Source organism: Phallusia mammillata, chromosome 1, assembly GCF_965637545.1.
Source record: "Phallusia mammillata chromosome 1, kaPhaMamm4.hap1.1, whole genome shotgun sequence".
Taxonomy (NCBI): Eukaryota; Metazoa; Chordata; class Ascidiacea; order Phlebobranchia; family Ascidiidae; genus Phallusia; species Phallusia mammillata.
The window spans coordinates 6,815,443-6,829,009 of NC_137252.1; the positions used below are offsets into that span (position 1 = coordinate 6,815,443).

General features: G+C 40.6%; 1 protein-coding gene and 1 pseudogene across 2 annotated transcripts; both read left to right on the forward strand.

Annotated features, from left to right (window-relative positions):
* The first annotated feature begins 896 nt into the window (after positions 1-896).
* LOC145214371 (adhesion G-protein coupled receptor D1-like) lies at positions 897-2,906 on the forward strand. Its single transcript, XM_080082887.1, has 4 exons — positions 897-1,688; positions 1,750-1,975; positions 2,108-2,578; positions 2,689-2,906. Exons 1-4 carry the CDS (start codon positions 897-899, stop codon positions 2,904-2,906), a joined length of 1,707 nt encoding a protein of 568 aa, XP_079939013.1.
* A 5,780-nt stretch (positions 2,907-8,686) lies between these two features.
* On the forward strand, positions 8,687-13,039 carry LOC145237135 (uncharacterized; annotated as a pseudogene). Its single transcript, XR_013861952.1, has 3 exons — positions 8,687-10,485; positions 11,254-11,325; positions 11,663-13,039. The product of XR_013861952.1 is annotated as an uncharacterized LOC145237135 (transcript).
* Positions 13,040-13,567: the final 528 nt, after the last annotated feature.

Consider the following 13,567-nt stretch of genomic DNA (forward strand, 5'->3'; position numbering starts at 1 on the left):
TTTTAAACACAAAAATGGATCAAAAGAAGATGTAAATGGAAAAACAATCTTGTGCCTTGACTTTGCTAGAGAATAGAGATTCTGTGATTGCTGTTGCCAGAGATATTGGGGGTCTCAAGAAAGGTAATTTATTAAGTAAAAGGTAAGCGGCGTAATTGTCAAACAGGATGGCTCCGAAGAGGAAATCAGGTTCTGGCGCAGCTAAGAAGACTTCGCCAATTACGGATAAGCTTTTAAAGCATGAAGTAACCTCATATCCATCTATAACCGCCGTTAAATTAAAAAACAAGCACCCTGAGCTTCTCCACAACGTTTCAAACAGGGCAATTTGTCATCGACTCCACTAAGATCTCAAGCTACCATGTCGCCATGCAGCCAAGAAGCCCATGCTCACTACAGCAATCAAAGAATTTCCCTTTTTTAACAATGTCAAGGCACAAGATTTTTCTTCCATTTGCATCTTCTTTCGACCCATTTTAGTGCTTGAATAAAATTTTGCAAGACCTCAAAACTTTAGGAAAATAAGAAATATTGTGTGATTTTACCGACCTTATTATTCACGAAGCTCTAAAGCAACACTCAGCACGCAGAGCCAGACAGTAGCTTATGACATAACTATAAGCGTTTTTGTAACGCAATGCTTTTGGCGGAAACAGTAATCTAATAACTTTTTGCAGAATTGACATGTAAAGTTTTTTTTGCCATCAAATGTAAAGATTTTTTTAGCCGGCATTGTATACACACTATGAACTATACACACTATAAGAGCAAAATATCCCAAATTTACTTTACCTCTCCGACAGTAATATTTGTAACAAACATATCGAATAAGGCAACAATAACAATGCATGACATTCCTAAATACAAAATCTCAATTATCTAGGTCAATGTAATCAATGGTCAAAAAGTCCGAAAAGAGGACGAAGACAAAACGTTTATACTTCACTGCCACTTTATTCATAGGTACTCCACCTTCATTGGTTGGTGAAGCGGTTAGACTGAACCCAGCAAATGTGGGTGATTTAGAAAAGATCGAAAGTATACTGCTAGACGTGTCAAAGAAATTAAACGACTCACAAAATATCTTTGAAGATCATGGCAAGACTCAACTGTACATCGAACATGTAAAACAGAACCAAAGTGAATACAAATCCAGTTTGACGCTTGGATCTTCTCACGTTCACTTTAACTTACAAACAACTGGGGTTAAACGACTTGTGGTTGCTGTGTTTGTCTTCAAGATCAACACAACGGAAACTGCACAGACTCAACCTCTTGAATCCGGTTCTCTCACCACAACGCAGTACATTGCTACGTTGAACACAACCTACGTAACCATTGCTGGTTGGGACGCGGATAGCTTTCTGTCCTCACGCCAAAAACATTCAACCGCTGAAAGAGGAAACAATCAACTGCCAGGAAATGTCAACTTCGTTGTACCTCCTACGCCCTTAAAGTATTTCTGCAAGGAAGTTGTAGCGAAAAAGAAACACGAGCCAAACCTGATGATCAACAAACTGGAGCCAATCTGTCTCTTCTTCGATAGAGTTGAACGAAAGTATTCGAATCATGGTTGTGTCACAATCACTGATGACATAACAGGCAACGTCACTTGCAAGTGTAATCATCTTACACTTTTCACTGTTCTACTTGCTGTCCAATCCACTACAATACCAAAGGGCGTCAAGGTAAACATTCAGCTGTAACATTTCAAATGACCTTTGGTTGTTACAAGGCTTTTATTTTCAGGTCACTTCCTACGCCACTGAGTCAGTGTCGATCATGTTTCTGGTAGCCACCATAGTAATCCTCTACAAGTCGAAACACAGCGGAGATCGGGTCCCTGTTCAAATTAGCTTGTCATTGACTCTTCTGCTTTTCCATGTTATCAACATGTCACATGATCTTGCCGTCTTGAATGAGGGTACATGCTTGACGGTGACAGCAGTTAATCATTATCTGTTGCTGTGTTCAGGTGAGTAGAAACCTAACTTATTTTAACCACAAAACAGTCGTCAAAAGACTGCCTTTTGCTGGGCATAACTTAACGCAACAAAACATAAGTGGCTAGTATTACTACCTTTATAATCCGCATACTGTTTTATAGGATTCTGGTTCTTGGTGGAGGGAACTCGTCTTTTCATTGCTACTTCGTTTCCAGTGTGGTTCCGAACACAGGATTCATCAAAGCGTCTCAAGATCTTCATTCTGATTGGTTGGATTGTTCCTGCTTTGATAGTGGGATTATCCATGGCTGTGGGGTTTTACCTCAGTATCTACATGAAGTCCCAACCAATGTACTTACAATGTAACAAATTTATTCCGATTCTCAAGTATGACAGATGCTGGTTGGCCCCTGGTACCCCGATCTTCTACTCAACTGTGGTCGCTCCTCTTGCTCTCGTCCTCCTCATAAACTTTGGAATTGTTCTGAAAACAACACATGTAACGCTGCACTCGAGAAAGATGCGGAACATAGGAGTAGATCCTGAAACTGCAGATGCATTAAGAGCAGCAAAATCTTTTATCCTACTCTTCTTCATGCTTGGCGGAACTTGGGTTTTGGCTTTCTTTACAGGTGAAATATAAAAACACTCTGTGTTCAAACTTTTTGGTCTGTTTTTTTTTTAATATACAGAAAGCTTGCTTGACATTTTGAATTTGACAACGATTTTTTTAAACTTGCAGGAATTGGGAACCAATTTTCGAGCGTGGTATTCATGTACATCCACAGCTTCGTGAATGGATCGCAGGGAATTGTCGTCTTTCTGCTGTACTGCGTCATGGATGACGACGTTAGACAGGAAATTCTGACGTGCAAGCGTACAGCTGAACTCGGGTCTAAGCAACAGGAAAACGAGGCAAGCGCAGAGGGAGGTGAAAGTTCAAACCTACAAGAAGGTTAAAGTTCAGATGTTGAAAAAATTGAAGGCCATAACGTGGAAAGGGACCACTTGGCCATGAACAATTAGTTTTTTTGAATCGCTGAAGTTTTCAAAACGTTTTTGTTTTCGCCTCCCCTTTCTCTAGGTTGACTGTTATTCGCAAATTCATCAGTTTCATTTATGCTTTAAAAATCTTGGGTGTGAAAGTTGGAGCAAAATGTTGGAATATGTAGTTGGGCATAATGTGCGATCTACGAAAAGTGTAATTTTAAAGATTTGCAACTTCCAAGTTTTATTCTTTAATTTATTGAACTTTGTGTAACAAACGTAGTAGTTTATTGAATCGGAGATACTCTAAGTCAAAATATGAGCACTTTTGATTAAAGTTGAGGATGTTGTAACAAATTTGGTCCCAGATAAAAATTGCATTAAAGTCAGTGATTTTTTCTTGTATTTTTATTTTGCTTCTATTTTGCATCTTGCACGTTTTTTTATTTTGTTTTTCGATGATGTTTTATCACGTACATTACGTTTGTCGATAATGCTTTACTCTGTATTAATGCTTTGGTTGACTCATAACTGCGTCACTGTTAGCATCACAACTTTCATGCTTAATGTATTTAGTGTACTGATCCACTCGACATACTGTACTTTCTGCAAAACCAAAAAAAAATTATCAATCAACAACCATGATACGTATTAAGCGTTGTTCTATATATGTAGCCTAATAATAAATGCATGTTGAGTGGTGTTACAAGGCTCCTTTGTCAGTCTACGTGAGGGGTGTCGAACACGTGGCACGCGTGCCAAATGTGACATGCAGAGCATTTCATATGGGCTAGGGGAAGATACGAGCCTACGCGTGAAAAGCTAGGCTACAAAGTGTAGTAAAGATTTGGATGTATAAGGAAGCGCCCAGTGTTTGTCCGGTAAAATATCTCATGTTTGCAAACAAGTAAGTTTACCAAACGTTGACGCGCGAGTAAGTATTTGAAAACCAAAAATGGCACTGCAGTGTTTTCCAGTTGCACACCTAGGTGTAGCTACATCTTGTTTTGAAACTCAACAGAACAAAAACAGGAACTGAACCCCTGAATTGATTTCTGTTTCTAGATGTGTGACTTCTATAAGCAAAATAGAAATGCAAAGTCTGAATGTGTACGTGCGTTGTATTCATCATGTACAAATTATGCAAGAAAACAATTTATATGGTGACGACATTACCAGTCAAGCATACATGTCAAAGTTTACTGAATTTTACGTATGAACCTGAACATCAATCTTTATTTTTAGTTAGTAGTTAATGGCATAGTGCTGAAAGTCCCATTTCATTAGAATAACGATTACTAACTGCAGCGAGCTACTAAGCAATTTGGCTCCGCTCTGTATTTTGTTCACTCTGTGCCTAAAGGGTTATTTGTATTCCTGTGCGGTTTAATTACATTCCTTAGGTCCGCTTAAAGTCTATCGTTTTCGTGTTGCTTTCCTCAGTTGTAGTTTTCACGTTTACTTGACATTTTGTGTTAACTTCTATTTTACATTACAGGACTTATAGTGTCGATCTCTGTTGCTTAAAGCTAATAAACTGTATTACGTTTATGTAGCCAATTACTAACAAAAATAATTGACACGCTGCCCGGCGTGGGTGAGTGTGATGGGGCTAGCATTAGCAAATGATTGTCTACATACTTCCAAGGCTTCCCAATCCTTAAGTACTACCTGGGTTAGAACCATGAGACATTTTTTTATTGTCGATGCATGATATTCTGAAAATGATTTTGCTATATTTTACTGTAACTTATAATTAACGAGGCTTCAGAGGGCTTACGGGTAATCAAAAGGCTTAATAACTTCCTTTATACCAGTGGTTTTCGCAATTTATAAACATGTGGCGCATAAAAGAACTCAAATTTCCTTTCGCGGCACCATTCGCAGTTAAACACAACAAAAGTTGTTTAAGAATGTTAATTAGCAACTTCTTTGTGGTGGGTAAGGATGTTTTTTATTGCCAATAACAAAAGTAATAACTTTGAAACGTTTTTATACACACCAGTACTTCGTCATAAAGTTCTAAAATACCACAGATTGTTTCCACACTAGTGAGCCGCGGCACGCAGTTTGAAAATCACTGCTTTATACAGTAACTATACCCAGCGCACCGTCAAAGCGAACATTTTTTATAATGGAATACTTCCATGCACAATGCATACAGAGAGGTAATTTTCATAAACAACCACAACACGAAAAAAATGTAGTTCCGAAAGCTAAAGCAGTGGTTCCCAAACTTTTTCATATTTTTTTCAAAACGGCCCCTTTGCCATTTTTTCGAGGGCTCGCGGTCCTTAAACCTAAATGTGTATTACATAAAAACGAAAGTTGATTGCATGATTTTAGCTAGTTATGCAAAATTGCGCATAACAATCATCCAAAGACAGCATGTGACATCACAAACAGAACAAAATCATTACGATTGTGCGCGAACAATTGCATTTTTTTAGTTGGCATTTTAGTTGGCCATTGTTTAGCAATGGAGACAGGCGATTCTCAATTCTACTTCGATTTAAACTTATTTAGTGGCACAAACTGACGCCAAATAAGATTATAGAATTACTTCAACCGCTTCGCGGTCCCCCAAAATTGCCTCACGGACCCCTGAACGACCGCGGACCCCAGTTTGGGAACCGCTGAGCTATAGTCATCTATTGCGTTGCCTGGTCTGAAGAAATGTAGCACAATTCGTACAAACCACAAAGAAAAAAGAATGTTGAATGTAACCTACTTGTTCTTGTGTTTTGAATAACAGCAGGTACAGAAACTGCAAAACTCAAAAACTAAAGCATGTTCATATGACACTCACCATTAGGGCAATTATTTTTTTGACCTAAAAAACGAAAAAAATTGACCAACAAATTAGAAATTTTGACAAAATTTTGACCTATGAAGCATTCATGTAGTTAAGTAACGCATTATTGTACAAAAAGTTATGTAGCTGTAGGCCGGGGGTTCCCAACCTGTGGTACGCGTACCACTAGTGGTACCCGAAGGTTTTTCAGGTGGTACGCGAGTAGCTTTCGTGTTTATCACAACAACCTGGATTCACATCTTTATCATTTATTTATCTGGTTTTGTTGACTAAATGATGGACAGCAAAAAAATCTATTTAGGTGCTTTAGTGTAACATCAGTAAGCCAATACTATTCTTCGGAATAAAGATTCGATCAAATTAGTTGTTATGCAAGAAGTGGTACGCGTGGCAGTAAAGAGCGTCCAAGTGGTACGACATCGCAAAAATGTTGGGAAACCCTGCTGTAGGCTAATCTATAGAGCGAAAGAAAGTGCAAAAGTCTGACAAAAGGGCAATTTTTTTAGAAAATGTACACAGACCTAGTCTATTCTGAAAAGGGAAATTAGCTAATTAAAAATCACTGTCATAAAACTGCAGCTATAAGACACAACGAAAATTGTTCAATACATTAACCGAAAGATACATGAAGTATCTAAAGCAAAACGGAAGCAAGAGCTTTGCACCTGATCTGCAGCCGCCGCAAAATGACTTGGGACCTACCAAAATTTTGCACGTTTTGGGGTGTGTTGAGCACTAATTATTTCACTCACTTGATGGTTTAACAATTCCCAGTAAGTAGACAATGGGCCATTTACAACAGTATGAGGTAGGCAACAAGGTGTAAAATGAAGAGGTCACTGACAGCGCAACCTCTACAACACTACGAAAATGCAGTTTGTAAACAAATTTAATTTTGTAAAAGATTTTGACTTTGTAAACAATTTTGAAATTTTTTGACCTATTCTAAAAATTATGACAAATTTTTGACACTTTTTGACATGTCAAAAAATAATCGCCCTACTCATCATACATCATAGTATAAGGATATATTCAGTGTTATGGAAAGTACATATAGGCCTCGAAGGACGTAAAATGCGACATTCTGATGCACGCAGTTCTTCTTGCTCAAATGTTTAGACACCAACAGCCGAATTACGACTGGTTTATAAAGAAAAGATTGACAGATGTTGGCGCTAGAGGGTACAGCAGTGGGTCAAGCCTGAGGCAAAGCGATTGAAGTGGGCAGAAACTTGACCGAACGGTCTGGCGCGCCTGACCCATATACAAACATAAAAAAACTGATCGGGATTCGTCCCCGGGAGAGTCCTGGGTTCGAACCTCGTGAAAAAAGTGATTGATGCAAACGAGTGTAAATTTAGTATCAGCAACGGACAAGAAAACTTAAGTTTGGTACTGGAGTATTTTAGGACCAGATGTACAGCTACAATGTAAGTGATTATTATATTTAAAGTCTTGTAAACCACAGCATCAAATTCATAACAATTTATAAATCAAAATTTACAAACAAAAATACTACAGAAAAGAAAACTGAGTTACACAAACAACACGTTGTCAGACGACATAAAAGTCTACTTCTAATCAAAGGTTTAGTAAGATTACCAATCTTAAACATTTTTAGGGTACAACTGAAAAGGGGATTTGCAGCTGGGGCTCTCTACAAAAAATATTATCACAATTTATTTGAAGATGCATTTTTGAATGAAGTTTCATAACAAACTCTTGTCTGATCTGTTTTATGCGCTACAGTTATCAAAACTCTCTGGTTAATCATCAAAACAATAGTTTGAATAAAAGTCACCAGGCTATAAGTTGCATTACACCTCTGAAAGTAAGATGTTGACCAAAAAACACAATCAAAAAGAACTTACATCGGAACCAGGCACAAACAAAGAAACAGGATAAAAAAAACACATAGAGTTTATGTGTTGTCCACACAGTCTATAAACACAGGCTTGTATGCGGTTTTCGTGAAATAGGATTTAAGAATGTCGTTTTGGTCAACTGTACAGCTAGTACAATGCAACAGCAAGAATTATTTGCGCATTAGGTGTCGTGTGGAATCCACAACTTTGCGCTAATTTGTCAGTGCAAGACAATGTCAGGCTTTTAGATAATGTCCAGACAAGCTAAAGTGTTCAATGCTACTTTTCTGAAATTATCAGCGAGTTATTACAGAATAAGGTTAAATCTACCGATTGTATTTTGGTGTAGGTAAAACATTAAAATGGTAGAAACACATCACAAAAGTGACGCAAAGGGTCGTATGTTCGTAAATAGCAGTCACATGCAATTCGATAGAAACGAACAGACAAGAAAACATGGTTTAGATCTAACATGCACTGCATCCTGCCATAACGCACGAAACAATGTACCTGTCCTTTTAAATTACTCCTTGCTGAACAAGAATAATTTTCGCCCTGTGGAAATAATATTTTGCTGCCTGGTTTACGTTGCAACAAACGAGTCTATGCTGTTTCAGTGCTCTTGTGTTGAGTGTTTTTTGTAACAAAAGTCAATTGTCTCGGTGAGGTAAAGATTTTTTGTAACAGTGTAATTGTAAGGCTGCGCCCTTAGTTACATCGTAGATAAGAAATTAGGTAGGTGACAGAGTAGTATTAAAAATGTACTTTTTTGATAACACAACTTCGCTCAAGATGTAAAAGATTGAGATGTCCGGCTATCTTCTACTATTAATTTGAGTTCTTGTAGTATTTCTATATTGATGTATTGTGAACTGTCAGTATTTTGAGTCAGTTAGACAAGAAAGTACATGCAAGGCATGCTTTTAACAAAAATGGATGGACGTCGTTGGGTTTTAAAACTTTACCTTTGTTTCTTAGCTATCGGAATCGTTCGAGGTTTGTTGCAAAGCGTTTTGTACTTTAATGGTTGACTGGGTTTATTTAACGTTTAAATACGTATGGCAAAAATATTTCACGTGTCCGCCGCTGCACATTTTCTGGTGGATTTGTTTTAAGCAACACGTTTCTTTCATCTGTTTATGTTAATTGGGTTTATGTTATTCGTGTTCACTTATGTATATTCGTTTCACTTATGTATATTCGTTTTACTTATGTTCACGTTTCACTTATTTGTTTTATATGTTTCACTTATGTTCATATTTAAATGTATTTCTTACATGTTCTATTGTAAAGTCACCTACATATTTTCTTAGTTTTCACTTAATTCCTTATTTCCACTTAATGCTGTTTTTCATTTGCCTTATTTTTCTTTGTCCTAGTGGCACGCTGTTTCCACGCACTGTATTTTCCTCGCCGCATTTTCCGCATCGTTAATTAGCGTTCCCGGATGTGCCGGGAAACCTTGTGATATTGCGCGAGCCGGTGATTGGTCAACGGCCCGCAAACCTAGTTCCGTTTTGCACGTGGTGAACAAGTACGAGGCAGTCTTCTCTTGGGCGTCTCGCGAACGGTTGTTGTAGTGCCTTGCTTTTATGTTTATGTGTCGCTGTTGGTTTTACGTGCAGAGGTTTTGCGTGCTGGAGTTTTAGTAACGCCGCTGGAGTATTGCAATAATATATATAATATAATAAACTGTGAGACGCCCTTTTAGCAAAACCAGTGTTAGGTAGATCCGGCTTCCGTGGTGAGTCGTTACTGCAGGGTTCTGGACCGTTTACAGAATTGGGGAGACAGTCTCGGGGAATAGATCAGATTGGCAGGGCTTTTGGGACTTATTTGGCAAAGATAATACCGCCACCCGAAATCGCTAGACCCAATTCCGGGCTGTCAAAACAATTCGGTAACAAATTGGCGAGCACGCCAGGACCCTGCCACCACGACCCACTGGTTTCGCTAGGAAGACTGTTTTTTTTATTGTATTTTATTAGGTTTTTTACATTTTATTCTATTTTTATCATGTCTTTTAACCTCATGATGCAACCTCCAACACTGAGGCCTGGAGACGATCTAGCCCAGTATTTTATTGTTTTTGAGTCCTACTGCTCCAGCGTTAAGGCCTCTGATCAAGTAAAGCGGCATTTGTTGCTTTCGGCCATAAATAATGACCTAAAATGGGCCCTGCAAGATAAGGACTGCAACCTGTATGAAGTTGAGTACGAAGTGCTGAAGGAACGCGCTTTGCGCCACAAGGACAGTGGGCAACACGCCGAGCGCCGCAGGGATGAACTGATTGGGCGTGTACAACTGCCCGGCGAATCCAGTCGCGAGTTTGTTTACGCACTCCGTGCTTTAGGAGACATCGCCTACCGCAATGGTTCCGATGCCGCGTTAAGGAACGAGATGTTGTATGTGACTTTGTTGCGAGGTTTACACGACCGTCGCTTGGCCAACTCAATTCCATCTCTCATCAAATACTCGCGCGATTTCGCGAGTGCGGCTCAAATGGTTATTGATCATACCAGCTCTCCTGTTATTGAAGTAGCTGCGGTGGAATCAAATACTCCGGATATGGGGCTGATTCTTAAAAAGCTCGAAGCCATGGAAATCCGGACCTTGCAGAGAACGGACGAACTGACGAGGAATATTTCCGCCATGGAAGCCGAAATATCAACGCTGAAGAGGACGAACGAACAATTACGGTACAGTCCAGTACATTCGGGTGAGCGCAGATGCTTCGAATGCAACAGACCGGGTCACTTAAAACACACGCGGACCTTACGCGAAGTAAACGACAGAGAACGATACCATCTCGGGCCCGGAAACAGCAGATTCAGCCAGGCGTCGTGAACAAGCCTGTCAACTCCCGTTCGTCTTCTGCCCCTGCTCCCGCGCGATTCGTGAGTTTACTGAAACAGATGTTTACGTCGTAAAGGATCTAAAGCACGACGTCATATTAGGTCTGGACTTCCTACAACGTCACCACTGCAGGATATGCTATCATTCCAATACCTTGTCCGCCGGTGAAGGAAAGGTGCCTTTGCTAAGTTCACCCATGCCATCCCTGAGCGCTGCTGATGTTTGTCTTATAGAGGATGTCGAAGTTCCCCCTTTTACCGAGATAAACAACGGGCCGATCTGGACCAGCTGTTACGAGAACACAGTGATGCGTTTGCAGCTTCGAAAGAAACTCTCGGTCGAACGGAAGTCGTGCGTCATCACATTGACACTGGAAACCACCAACCTGTTCGACAACCTCCTCGAAGGATGCCCCACCACAACAAAGAAAAAGTCGAGGAGATACTGAGGGAAATGAAGAGCCAAGGTTTGATACGGCCTTCGAAATCTCCCTGGAGTAGCCCAATCGTTTTGATCGCTACCCCACTCCACCGTCTGACGGAAAAGGGAAAGCGTTTCGGATGGGACGAGAAGTGCCAGCAGGCTTTTTCACTTCTAAAGGAGCATCTGACAACTTCTCCAATCTTGCGGTATCCTGACTTCAGCAAACCTTTCATCATTGACACTGACGCCTCGGATACAGCTGTGGGATGTGTGCTCTCACAAGAGACTGACGACCAGGCGATAAGCACCGCAATGCGGACGCTTTGTCGCGACTAAACGTCGAGGAAGAGGGTTTTCCATACTCGCTGGTCCAAAGTGCTTCGGATAACACAACCGAAGAGGTCAACGTCGTCGATTTCCGTGCGTCAATCGGGTACAGCTGCGACGAACTGCAAGAGAAGCAGGCAACAGACCATGATTTGGTGGAGGTGATTGACTGGCTCAAGCGAGGACAATCGTCGGTGGGATGAGGCACTCCCCGCGGTCGTTGCTGCTTACAACGCAAGCGCACACGAAAGCACCGGCTTTGCACCACATACCCTGCTTACCGGACGCCCTCTTCGCCTTCCCGCTGATCTGTCTGGGCCAGACCAAGCCGATGATCGGTGCTCCTACGAAGTAGAAGTTGACCGGGTGAAGAATTGCCTATTGCTCGCTGAGGAAGTTGTCCGAGAGACCCTTTCGGTGCAGCGACAAAGAATGGCAGAAAGATACAACAAACGACAGTACGGCCGGCCGCATGAGGTGGGAAAGTATATTTTACTTACAAATCCAGCAATCCCACAGGGCAAATGTAAGAAGTTGCAACCCCCATACAAGGGACCGTATCGCGTAGTAGAAACCCAGGGTCCGGTAAATTACGTGATTGAAGATAGAGATGGAAATCGGCAAACAGTACATTACAACCGAATGAAGGCAACGACGGACAGGTTTCATCAATGCAGCAGCAGCGAGGGAGACGAACAGGAAAAGGCGAGCCCTGTACCGAACAAGTATTACCACGTCTATTGTCCAGATACAGCCAAAATATCGTCACGTGCCAACGGGGCGTTGGATAACATGCCGGAGGCCATTGGTAACGGGGCAGGATCGCCCGAAAGCCATGCTCGCAATGGGCCGGAAGAATCACCCGCGGTGGTAGAAGAGAACAGAGACGATGTTAGGCCAACACGCACGCGAAAACAAACAAGGTTTTATCCGGAATCCGAGTAGTCCAACAGGAGTAGGACAATTCTGGGATGGGGGGAATGTGGCAAAAATATTTCACGTGTCCGCCGCTGCACATTTTCTGGTGGATTTGTTTTAAGCAACACGTTTCTTTCATCTGTTTATGTTAATTGGGTTTATGTTATTCGTGTTCACTTATGTATATTCGTTTCACTTATGTATATTCGTTTTACTTATGTTCACGTTTCACTTATTTGTTTTATATGTTTCACTTATGTTCATATTTAAATGTATTTCTTACATGTTCTATTGTAAAGTCACCTACATATTTTCTTAGTTTTCACTTAATTCCTTATTTCCACTTAATGCTGTTTTTCATTTGCCTTATTTTTCTTTGTCCTAGTGGCACGCTGTTTCCACGCACTGTATTTTCCTCGCCGCATTTTCCGCATCGTTAATTAGCGTTCCCGGATGTGCCGGGAAACCTTGTGATATTGCGCGAGCCGGTGATTGGTCAACGGCCCGCAAACCTAGTTCCGTTTTGCACGTGGTGAACAAGTACGAGGCAGTCTTCTCTTGGGCGTCTCGCGAACGGTTGTTGTAGTGCCTTGCTTTTATGTTTATGTGTCGCTGTTGGTTTTACGTGCAGAGGTTTTGCGTGCTGGAGTTTTAGTAACGCCGCTGGAGTATTGCAATAATATATATAATATAATAAACTGTGAGACGCCCTTTTAGCAAAACCAGTGTTAGGTAGATCCGGCTTCCGTGGTGAGTCGTTACTGCAGGGTTCTGGACCGTTTACAGAATTGGGGAGACAGTCTCGGGGAATAGATCAGATTGGCAGGGCTTTTGGGACTTATTTGGCAAAGATAATACCGCCACCCGAAATCGCTAGACCCAATTCCGGGCTGTCAAAACAATTCGGTAACATACGTATTGTTATGCAGGGGAGGAAACAGTATGCTTGGGTCCCGATGATGCATCAGTAGAAGATCTACAACCTTGTGCCTACAATACTCTGAAGCTGGTCGATGAACGTTCGCTACAGGATCCAGGTAAAATATTTCACCACAGAAAAGGTGTAAACATATACAACAGTGTGAAATACCTTATGCGGGGCGGACTAAACCATAATAATTGTTTTGGGTCATTTAAATGCATTTTTGGTGAAAAACACTAAATTTTATAGTTTAAATAGTTTCTTTACAAAAACAGATGAAAACCAAAACATGCAAACTTTTTAGCAAAATTTATGTCCGAAATTGGCAAAAGAAAATTGAAATTGAACAAGTGTTGTAAGTAGATATTTTATACACTTTCTAACTTTCAGATCCGTCTTCATTCGCGATTTCCGCTAGCTATATAGAAAAAGAAGGTGATAACTTTTGACAAATTTTTGATAAATAAATTAAAACACAAGGAAAGAAAACCTTGAAAATTGTTTAATC

Bases quoted from the DNA above. Each gene is read 5' to 3' on its own strand.
- LOC145214371 (XM_080082887.1), top strand. From the start codon at position 897: ATGGTCAAAAAGTCCGAAAAGAGGACGAAGACAAAACGTTTATACTTC. The intron at 1,689-1,749 runs GTAAACATTCAG...TTTTATTTTCAG, and splicing joins CAATACCAAAGGGCGTCAAG to GTCACTTCCTACGCCACTGA. The intron at 1,976-2,107 runs GTGAGTAGAAAC...ACTGTTTTATAG, and splicing joins TTATCTGTTGCTGTGTTCAG to GATTCTGGTTCTTGGTGGAG.